Below are 11,820 nucleotides of genomic sequence, written 5' to 3' on the forward strand. Positions count from 1 at the left end.
GGTCTTTTCTTTTCTTTAGTCTTTCTTTTCTGTTAAAGCCATATGATCCTGTGGGTTTATTTCTGTTGCTGATGTTCTCAGGCACAGTCATAAATTCAACATCTGGAATAAAGCTTGTTGATTCTCCTGKTTTTTTTTCTTCCAACCTTGTTTTTCCCCTTCAAATTGTTTCTTCCTCATTTGTCTCCTGCTGCATTAAGTGGCTGCTCGATCTGAACATGAATGAGCAAGCTAGTGAGCTTCTAGAAATCCTGCCCGAGTAATGGCTTAGGCTTGCCACAGTGAATTTGCTATAGATTTACCACTGTGATGGAAGATCTGAAATCTTATATTGGGCTTCCGCACTCATTAGTGAATCATTGATCCCAGAGAGTCCAGTGTGATCATCCAAGAATTACCGCTTTATCCTATTGCTTCATTTTTGTGGTGGGAATTGTTGAATAGAGGATACTGGACTAGATGGATTGGGCAGATTGTTTGGATTCCTGTTTCAGCGTTTATTCCAGATCTACAAGAAGGCCCCCCCCCCCCCAAAAAAAAAAAGTAGAGTGATTTTTGCAGCCCTCTCTGCACAGCTGCCCTTGTCCAGAGGTAAATACTACACAGGAGCAAAGATGCAAGGTACAGATGCCATCATTCTTCCTTGGTTAGATCATTGATGAATCTTGATTGTAGCTGATCATATTCATGGACAAAAATGTGAAAGGAGCAAGATCTAAGTTTGCCAAGCACTGACTTTCTAAACTGTTAGCAAATCTATCGCTCTTTCATGATAATGTGGTGACTGCCAAAAAAAAAAAGAAAAAAAGGCCATATTCAGCTGAAATGATCCAAAATACCATTTTCTGCTGAAATAATGAAATGCTGGGTTCTGTCAGTCACAGTATCTAGTGCTGACAGAACTTTTGTAATTTAACAATCTATTGGTTTTGACAGAGGAAGAAAGTAATTCACAAAAGCATCTCCCATTTCTTTCCTCTGGTACGAGCCACATCAGACAATTAAGTGCATATGCAAGTATTGTAAACAACAATAACAAAAAATCCTCCCACAATTAAAAGCATACATTCTTTTTAATTGCCAATGTTCTGATATAGAATTACAGTGCAAGATTTGCATGAATTTTGAGAAATGGTTGCTAGGAAATCCGATCCCAATTTTGAAACCTGAAACAATACCTGTTTCTTTATGGCTGCATGTTTGTAGAAACAGCTGTGCATTCATGACCTGAWCAAGGGATTTGATGGAAGAATCGAATTTTGTTTCTGTCTCTGACTTGCTGCTTAACTGTGGAAGGATCATTCAACTATTCAATATTTCAGCACCTCACAGTTTCAAGCAAGGCTGGTCTGTGTCCTATTTTGTAAGTCTTGTAAGAATGAGAATTGTTGTGTGAATGGGAGCCATTATTATTTATTCATTCTGCTTTGTGAAGCTTTTTATTAAGGAGAACAACCATTTATACAGAGGACTGTTGAAATTCTGTCTGTCCCACTGACTGTTGGTAATGGTAAGAGTTTTACTAGGTATCAGTCTTGTGCTTAAACTACCATTATAAAAAGCGACCATAATGCACAAAATGAGATTCAAATGGCTTTCAGATCCCAGGTAGAAAATCACAAGTAGGCAATGCTCTAGGCAAGCGTGTCCTGGCTTTTTGTTACTGCATCTCTGTTGGGCTAGTACTTGTGAGGATCTGCAGCTTGGGCATTGCAGTAAGAAGAACATCAAAACAAAGTGCTTGCCCCTGAGGTTTATCTTGAATTGTTCTCCTATTTCTCTGCTTTTAATTACTGAGATTTTACTTGGAGAACTCTTTTCCTGAGATGAGGATCTTAATCCATGTTACCAGGTCACATAACATCACATAAGTTTTATTGCAAAATGGGGAGTATAGTGCCCCATCAGATCACTCTGTGTGTGTGTGTTGGAGAATTAAGACTTCAGGAAACAGACACGTGCTAGGTTCATGCATACCTGTTGGCAGTGGTGATGCAGGCAGGACCCTCCTCTGGTGCCCTGTGCCCAGGTGAAGTCCTTTGCCCTCTTCTCCCAGTGGGAAGAGAGAATAAAAATCACCTGTCTTAACCCTTGGGATAGATCTGGCTTGCAGTTTCTTCCYTGTGATGATGAACACAGGTGAAGATGGGTTTAGCAGTTGCCATCTTTAGAACTGAATGCAGCTGTGAGGTCAAGGATGTAGCCAGCAGAAGGCTATACAAGCTGTGAGACCATTTCCTTATTATGTTCTCTTTGCTTATTGATTGCAAACCTTATTGATTGGAGGGGGGGGGGAACAATTAGAAACATGAAACCCAAGTCAGTTTACCAAGATATTTTTCTCCTTCCATCTTGGTTAGATGTCCTTGCATCATTTCTTTAGGGTGCCCACTTGCTGAGGCTATATTAAATCTACGGCTGAGTTTGAAGAGGAGGTAGTGTGATACACTGGTATTGTAAGTTCACAAGGGCAGTTACGGCTGCCTGAACTGTTATCAGTGGGTGGAGACCCTCCTTCTGCCTCAGTTAATAGAAGCTGGTGCTTTTGTATTTGCAAGCCTGGGTTCTAGTTTTGGCCATGTTATTTACATAGCTGTTGTATTTTGTGGAAAATGGATATATTATGGTAGGGAAGCAAGGGTAAAATAATTTGCTGTCCTAAATATGGAAGACTGAGGTAAACAGGAGGATGGGAGGTGCCAGCTTTTAAATTTCTGGAGTGAGAAGAGAGAGCAATTATGTGAGAGTAACTGAGGCATGGTGGCAGAAGGAAATGGGCCAGCGAGATGGAGAAAGGCAAGATGAAGAGCAGTGCAGGGAAACCAGTCCTGGCGTGGGGAAGCAGGTGTGAGCTGAAGCAACTGCTGAAAGAGGAAGGCAGCTCTGCCTCTCGCAGGAGGAAGCAAACTCAAGGAGGATATAGGGTTAAAAAAAAAAAAGAATTGGGAGGGGTGAGGCTGGCAGGAGGGATTCAGGCAATGGCAAGCAAGTGAGTCCGGAGTTTAGAGCAACACATACCACTGTAGGAAGTGAGAGCAGTTTTCCTGTCTTTCAGTAATTTCCCTGCCTCTGCCTTTCTCTTTGTTTCCTCAAAGCCAGGCTCTGGTGGGGACCTCAGAGCAGCAGCTGGCAGTGGCTCAGAAGAAGTGAAGTCCTGCAGCACTTGTTATATTTGACTATCTGATTTATTTTTATTTTTAAGTGCCTACCAAGTGGTTCTAGTTGAGTAGGATGCATTTTGAAAGGCAGGATTCCCATTATTCCATATGGAAGGACTGATCTGCTAAGGAAGAACTATACTCACTTTATCTAATAATCATATGGTCCGTGTTGGCAGATGCTGTGTTTGTCTTGACCTTTCGTTAAGTGCAAAGACTAATGCTCTTGCAAGAGGGAGGGAGAGCATGTTTAGGGCTGTAATTACCAGACTAGAATGTGTCTTGCTGTGCAAGGAGCACATACTGGAAAGATATCTGAACACCTTTATTGGGTAATGATGGTACCATAGTAGAGGCTTAGCCTTTTCACTCTCATGTTAATGCTGATTTGTGAATGATCTAAAAGATCCCAACATGAATGTTCTGGTGATGGATATAGTGTGAACAATGAGTTTCTGTTTGTTTGCCTTTTAATTAATTCATATCTATTTAACATTTCTGTCCYTCCTGTGGCAACAGTCATTGCTGTTAAAATCCACCTGTTCCAGCAGCTCCTTTCATGGTTTTACAGCTTTTTTCCATCTTAATGACTGGAAAAAATACAGCATATTTATGTATCACAACATATTTATGTATCACAATATAAGAATCACCAGCAGATACAGGATCTATTTAATGGCTTCCACTGTGCTTTTTCCTTAACAGTAGATTTTTATCATTTTATTTGTAAAAGAGAATTAAACAGCACAGCTAGAACTCATGAAGTGTATTACTTGGAGGTGCTTCTGTTGCTGTTTAATGATGAAATAAAAGAAATCTTTATGGTGTTTTGCAGAAGCTGGTGAGAGCATGCTATAGGTTCTTTTTGCAGGTGTGTCACTCAAGCAGTCATAGTGAATTGCAGATTGCTCTTGCATAGTGAAACTTGATTGTTTACCTGTTATCAGCCCACCTCATTTTAAAGTCTATGTGCAAGTAAACTGGGAGAGTTGGAGCAACTGTTTCAAAAAAATCTCTCATTCAGTAAACTTAGCACAAGGTGACAGGCTAAGACAGGGTCAGCTGGTGGCCCAAAGGCTGAAGCAATGTTACCTGGGTGATGGCACCGCTTGCTAGTTGATAGGCCAGCCAAACTGAAAAATTTGTTTGTGTGTGTGCTTGCAAATCCATATTGGATCTGGTAGTGTCTGTTGGGTCAGTTGCAACTCCTTGATGCACTCCATATTCCTTAAATGAATATTTTTTAAGAACACTTGTTTTTGTTTAAAAATGACAATAACAAAATCAACTGTACACTATCATCTGCTGATTGGAACCTCTGATAGGTATGTTTCTAATAATAGATCAATAAACATGATATGAAATCTGCCTCTCAGATGCTCACAGCATCCATCAGATAAAATCAAGATCCTGGGAGCAGAGCAGCCAGACTAGTTTCTGTGGTATGGATAAGAGTATGTTTGCTCTGCATCGTTTACTGTGTTGTGCAAATATAGCTCTTGTGCTCCAGCCTGTTCATGCTTATTGAATTTCAGCTCATCCTTTTCAACACAGGTGTCTGGATATGTTCGGTCACGCTCCCTTCCAGGCATCATCTTCAGCTAGAGCGCAGTGTTTGGGGATCGTTGGGTTAATGTGAAGAATCTCTGCTCAGTTTAGTTTTGTCTTTAGATATTTCACCCTGGAAGTCTTTGAAATCTGAGGCTGGGTTTGAGACTGTCGCCTGTATGGAGCTGTATGTATTGCTTCAGGCAGGCTTCTCGGTTACTGGACTCGCTCTTCACTGTTGTTTTCCCTTGTCCTACATAGGCTTGCTTTGTTTACCTCCCACGCAGCCCTGGAAGGCCCAGCAAGTACAGCCCCCCCCGCCACACACACACACACACACACACACACACACACTACCTCCAGCTCACATGTTTGCGGTGACAAATCTTTGTGCTTGCCAGCTTGTGTTGGGTCTCCTTTCGTCATAGCTTAAGAATATGTCCCCAGCCCTCTTTCTTTCTTTTTTTTCCCCTCCTCTTGCCTTCTATAGCTTCAGTGAACTTTTTTCTGTTGCTATAGTTACACTGTCTTTGATGAAATTTAGCTAGTTCCTTCCCTTAGTCGGAGTTAATACCAGTTTTGGCAGTAGCCCAGTCCAATGTTAGTCTTCACATAGACGTCATGCCCATATTCTTTGGGGTTTTTTAGCTGTTTGTTTTGTTCCAGGAATACTGATATGCAAGTAATAAAAGCTTGTTGTCATCTCTGTAATCAAACTGAGCCTTGCGCTATGCAAATCTGGCATTGAAGTCAGTGGTTAACCGGGGCCACAGTTATTCCAGACCTTAAATTGATCCTTGCTGATTTTTAATTTGGTCGTCAGTCAAAATTTGTGTGGGCTCCCTGGTTACCTCTCCTCTGTTCTTCTGAAAGAATATTTTACTGCCTTATTAGTACTCAAACTCCTACATATAGAGGATTTCAGGACACGGTATTTTCCAGATTTTAAGGAAGGAAGTACTGCTCATATCCGTTAGCCAAGGCGATGTCCTCACTGTGTTGTGAGGCAACCAGTGTTGTTGCTCCGCTCCTTGCTAAGCGTACCCCTGCCGCGCCTTCCCTGGCACGATCGTGTCGCTGTGGTTTAGTGGTGATCAGGGAGGGTAAGCAGAGAGAAGAACTCATCTCGTGTCTCCCTTCTTTGGTGATCTTGTGAGATGGCCCAGGTTTGAGCAGTTTGGGGAGAGAAGCCCTGCTGATAAGGAGGAGTCTGCCTGCTTTTAAAAGCACATGATGAAATCTTTGCATTGACTTGCCTTTTCTCAGCAGAGAGCTTTGAGCTGCTCTAGAAATGGGCTGCAGGAACGAATGTCTCAAAGGATCCCAGGGATCTCAAAGCGTTGGTGTAGCATCTGTGTACCCTACCACGTGAGCTGACTCACTGTGGACTTCAGTCATTAAAGGTCACTTGAGCTATAGTAAATCACAGCCAGCAGGCCTAAAACCTGGTGCATTATGTCTAAGCTGATCTAGAACTAACTGCAGTTGACTTTTTTATGTCCCCAGTTGGTATGTATGCAGGACTTCTGATCCTGAGCTGTCTGATCCGCCAGTGCCGGTGAGAACTGGAAAAGGGTGCTGAGTGTCTTTGTTAGGTGATTTTGGTTTTGAGAATAAAGGGGTGAAGGTGAAACAGTTTGGCTCCTAAAATACCAGATGAAAGAATGCACTTCTAGAAAGTCTTGCCCAGCATAGAGCTCATAGGAGAAAGTAGTAAACTTGCCCTGTTTTTTTTTTTTTGTTCAAGACTCAAACCATTTCACACCCGAACTTCACAAACTTAGAGGAATGTAGATACTGATCTGTAACCAAATGTCATGACTTGCTCTGTTTCTAATATTTGCTTAAAAAGAAGTGTTTCTTGTTGGATTTTATCCAAAAAAGCAAAGAACAAGCCTTTGCAGATAAATTCCTATCTTCTCACCACTGGAACAATCGTGTTCAATTACACTTAGAGTAAACTGATAGTGTTCAGAAAGCAGAAACCCATAGCAGCTGAAATATCATGGTGAAACCTACAGTATATTTTGATAGGAGGCGGTAAGATTGTCATCCTTATCAGTCAGGGCTTGCACAGTGAAAAGTGAGTAACAGCTACAGTCATCACTGATTTCAGTTTTAAAAATTGCAGCTTCTGCAATCCCATCTTATATGGTGTTTCCAGTTTAATTCAGAGCTCTGTGGTAAATGGGAAGTTCCTTAGTAATTCTGYTTTGTCTCATGAAATGACATGGATGTGGTTATTCAGCATTGTTTGCTGACATCACTGGGATACTTTTGTTTTAAGCAAGAGCTTACAGTTTAAGTGGTTGGATGTTTGCCTTTTCATGTAGATGATGCAGGGCCGAGAAGTAACCTTTTCAAAATAGCTGCTGTCTGAGGAAAGGGCTTTGCAGTATTGATAGGGAGAAGAGGTCATTGTTTTAATATTTTAGTTTGTATTTATCTTGCCTCGTTGATTTTCTACACAGTAATTTCGTGTTAAACAAACCAAACAATTTAGTGATTGTGGCAAAATTCAAGTTGATGTCAATGAAGCAACATCCTTAAAAACCACAGTGGTAATGCTTTTTCCATGATATTTCATTTCTAATATCAGCTTTACAATATCATCATAACTGTGATCTGTTGCTGCAGCGATCCTGTTCTTTCTTTTCCAGAATGAGAAGGCTTTGGGGCATTCTGTGAGCCATTCTAGTAACATCTCAAAGGTATGTTCCTCAACACAACTCAGTCTTTGATAAATTTGGGGATACTGGGATTTCTTTAGTTTTAAAATTGGGATGATATACGTGACAATGTGACCGGTAGAAAATGTTTCTTATGAGTATCTGTAGTTGATAGTCACTCTGTTGAAACATTAGAATTCTGTTATTTTGCAGATTCTCTTTACAGGTCAAATCCAATCTAACCAGAGTAGGTTTTCTCTTTTGCACTCTCAGCTTCCTTAGCTTGGTAGGAGCAAGATAAGTGACAGAGGCCTGAGATCTAATCTTGGGGGGAAAAACTGCTCCAAAAACATCATTCACGTATATTCATTTATTCTGTAAACTATCCAATTTAATGTTCTCTGTAAGATATGTATACTCATATATCCCATAATATGTTTTGGATGTGTGGTTAGACATTATTTTATTGTCACTTCAACATTAAATTATTGTTAAGGTCATGAAATGCATTGCTACCAGGGCATAACCGTGCAAGTACCTAAAATATTTGATATGGCAAAGAGTGACCTTGTAAGGGACGCATGATGGTCCACCCATTCTAGTCATACTTGAATCTAACGGATGGACACATTAAAAGCATAATTGCTTTGTTATGTCATCAGCAAAAAAAATCTTCTCTGTCCAAGATAACTCATTGTACAATACATGTCGTACTCCCACTTCTGCTTACCAAATAAGAGGGTTTTTAATTAGCTGGAAGCATAATGGCTTTCTGCTTACAAAACTACAATTGCTTAAAGCTTTCACACTAGCAAGGCTGTGGTGGTTGACCAGTATTTTTCGTGGGGCACATATGCGTCAACCCTTCTTCACCACATTTGTTGTTGCTGGTAATGGTGACTTTTAATGAGAAGCTGAATCATTATGGCTGTGACAGGCCTGGGTCACTTCCATTTTGGGTACTTAGGTATGACTAGCTTCATATGTACTTATCTGCAGCAAAGGAAACAGTGGCTGCACTAAATTTGCAGTTTACATGGGCACAGACAGCTTTCACTTGGGAACAGAAAGACAAGATTATGGAGCATTTTAAATAATGAGGAGGGCAACTCTGCAGTGTCTAATGAATTGACCAAGCTGAAGATGATGTTACCACGGAGTGATGCAGGCTTGTGTTTTGCATTCAGCATTGGAAAATGTATATTCACAAAAAGAATTTTGAAAAAATGTCATGTGAACATTGCTTCTGATTTGTACTTTTCCAAAACTGTGCCTGTTCCTTCTTACCCTTGCTCTTCTTTTCTTAGGTATCCTTAGTTGGATTTTCAGGTATTGTTCAGCAGAGATGGCTGTTCTTATCAGCAGGAGTCACTGCACTTTTCCTAGGATGTATGAAATTCAGGACAACAAGCCTTGCAGCAGCAGCAGCAGTTTGATACACATTAGGTTGTTGCTCCCAGTGGAGCCAACTCTCAGCAGAAGACACGTACACAAAGCTAGCTGCGCAGTTCATTCTTAATTCATCAAGAGTTGGAAGGGTGGTAGTGCAGTGGGAAGAACCTTGTACTCGGGCAAAGCTCTCCCCAGGAGTGCCGGCAAGTGAGATACTAATCTGCATTCTTCTTGAAACACTGCAGAGTTCAAAGTGATTATTGTGTGTTGTGAAAGCTAAAGTTCTCAAGGGGAGCAAAAGTCAGCTTTGCCAGTTCAACATAAAAGATTTTGGTTCCAAACATGAGCTTCTTGGAGATATTAATGCTCTTAATGTTCCTCTTTTGCCTCTGTATCTGATCTGTTCAACCCCTCCGCTCTGGAGACAGCTTCTAACAAGAGCAAGAGGTGGAAGTCTCATCAGTGAAATCGGTCACCTGATTTGCCTCATTCCTCTAAATGCTGGTTTGTGCATCCAGACAATCTGGTGCTAAACTGCAACAATTTATTTTGCAGTCTGCAGTTGGGATGGCTGTCACAAACTATTTGTAGGACAAATGAGAAAAGGTTCTAGTAGTGAAATGCTGGGTGAAAGTTTAAGTATGTGGAAATTCTTTCATTAGTTTTGAGGTTTAAAAGGAAAGTTCCTTTTATTTAGAAGAGTACAGCAACCTGGCCAATAATGCAGGTCGAATACATRTAAAGAAAAAAGTATCGACATACTTGGCTGCCTTTAATAGCCCCTTTGGAATCCTCAGAGCGTGTTGGCACTACAGTATTTTAAGAGCAGCTATTTAACCAAAGTTTAATTTAATTGTATGCTGCATTTCTGGATATATTGATGTGTATGTGTACAGAAATAATAATCACACTTCCTGCAAATGACTGCTCCAGCTATTCTTTTTACACTCAAATCTAGCTTCCTGTTACAAACAATTGGCATTGAGACTTGATTCAAAGTCCTTTCTGGTGGTGATATGTCATTATGAACCTGCTGCGATTAATACTGAATATCTTTCCACTGCTCGCAGTTGAACAGTGTAATATGAGTGGGAAGGACTGAGTCAGAACTCAGCCCCTAGCCAAGAGAGGATGCTGTGTTACTCAGTGTGACTAAGGCAAGGATTCAATGCCCTAGGGCTAGAAGTGATCAAGGAGCAAGGCAGACAGATGGTGCCGCTAAAATTGAGATCAGCTGGTAGGGGTAGCAGGACTCAGCTGAACATAGACCCCAAGTGTTGGGGCCAGGTGGAACCATCCCTCAGGAGGAAGGGGCAAAAAGGCAGTCCTCCAAGAGGCAGATGCTAAGAGAGGCTGAGGAGGTGCTAGTACGTGTGGCCAGGCCAAGGAAAGAAAGAAGAACCTGAATATTTGGCTGGGGATGGAGGCCAGAAGCAGCAGAAAGGGAGTGGGGGATAAGATGTAGGAGGATCTTCATATGGTGCCATTAGGTTTTGTGCAGTTTGTTACACACTGGGGGATGTGGCATTCCTCCAGGCCCATCTTTGCTTTTTTGGTGTGTATATTTCAAACATTCCTTTTAAATCTGTTCCACAAGAAGTGTTTGAATTTCTGGAATCTTTTCTATATTTGTTTTGAAATAAAAAAAATAGACAGCATTGCAGGCAGGTTGAATTGATTTAGTTGTGGGACTCAGACAAGGCCCAATTCCAAACTTGCACTGTTCAAGAGCAGTGACGTTGATTGAAATGCTCCTGATTTGCACAGATATATACAGGGCAGATGCATATCTCAACTGAACCAGCATTTTTGCTGAGAAGTTACAGAGGTTCATTGGTAAGTGCCTTCATGGTACAAGCCACACAGGCATATAATTAAGCATAATAGAAGCYTCAACTTCTTAATATAAATAGATTTGACCCTAAAACAGCCAGACACTGATAGTAGCTAAAAARGGGATTTTCACAGTGATGGTAATTCATGTCCTCTGCTCTTGAATAAAGGAATTCTGCTAACAAGCAGATTAAATGAGGTCACTAACAGGGTTGGTCTGTAAACAGTTATCCTCTAATTAGTGGTATTGTTTAGCTTTAAAGTGTCTGGTAGACCCTGATACTGGTGATGTGATGTATGGAAATATCTTCAGGTCATCTGCGTACTGTTCCTGTCATCTTATTGCTCTGGAGGGATGATTTTAGTGTAGTGAGGAAGCTCTTGTAGTCTTGTTTTCATAGCCCTCTACGGGATAAGCTTTGAAAATGCAAATACTGGGATCAGAGCAAAGGAATCAAAAGTGTAGTCTTTAAAAAATGTAAATGCTTTGTCTTTTCTGAAGGCCTGTACAGCTTTATATTTTAAGCAGAAGCACGCTGTAAAGTATTAAATTATTCTTGGGCTGAATGGCAGCCAGTGCAGATGCAAAGTGGTAGCCTAAGCTTGCTATGAAATTTAAAATCCATTTAGGCTGTTCATCAGCTTGGAACAGAAAAGCATATGAATATACACATCCACTGTTGCCTAAAGCTTTGAAGGATTCAGTGAGCATCCATCCATAGAAAAGCAGTCCAGATTTTTCAATCGCTGAGCTTAGTTGTCCTGTGGTCTATCAGGTGACCAAGGTGTACTGCAAAGAACTGCTCTCAGAGGTGTTTTTTTTCAGGTGTTTGAGCTTATTTGGGGGGCAGGGAAGTGGAGCAGAGAAGTTGCTTAAAAACAGCAAACAAGACCCTGCTTCTACTAAGCTATTGGGGAAAGGAAAAGACAGGAAAAATTGTATCGTGTGAAGACTGAGGTATGATCTCTCCCCACCCAAAAAGTGTGGAAACTTGTGCTTGAACACAGTGCTGTAATGTTCTTATAAGAGTATAACAGTCTCCCTGTTCTCTGATGCTCCTCATTGATACTGGATTCTCCTTATTAGTATCATCACTTCATATAGGTATGAAGGGCACCTCCTGAAGGAGAAACCCGAAGGAGTTTCCCATCCCCTTGTGTTTCCCTCAATCTGTTCAAGGTATTTTGAGGATGATTCTGAAGTTATAAGGCTTCCCCCC

At 41.0% G+C, this 11,820-nt stretch overlaps 1 protein-coding gene across 6 annotated transcripts in view; it reads left to right on the forward strand.

The window, feature by feature from the left end:
- The window catches only part of MARCH8 (membrane associated ring-CH-type finger 8), a 102,723-nt gene that overhangs the window by 71,199 nt on the left and 19,704 nt on the right, over positions 1–11,820 (forward strand). For 5 of the 6 annotated variants that reach the window (XM_026061365.1, XM_026061367.1, XM_026061370.1 and 2 more), the window contains one exon: positions 7,367–7,417. The exons of the other annotated variant lie outside the window; for it this stretch is intronic. In XM_026061365.1, coding sequence (XP_025917150.1) covers positions 7,367–7,417 — 51 coding nt within the window. The remainder of the gene's footprint in view (positions 1–7,366; positions 7,418–11,820) is intronic. 6 annotated transcript variants of the gene reach the window in all.

The sequence above is a fragment of the Apteryx rowi genome, unplaced genomic scaffold (genome assembly GCF_003343035.1).
Source record: "Apteryx rowi isolate R43461 unplaced genomic scaffold, aptRow1 scaffold_18, whole genome shotgun sequence".
Taxonomy (NCBI): domain Eukaryota; kingdom Metazoa; phylum Chordata; class Aves; order Apterygiformes; family Apterygidae; genus Apteryx; species Apteryx rowi.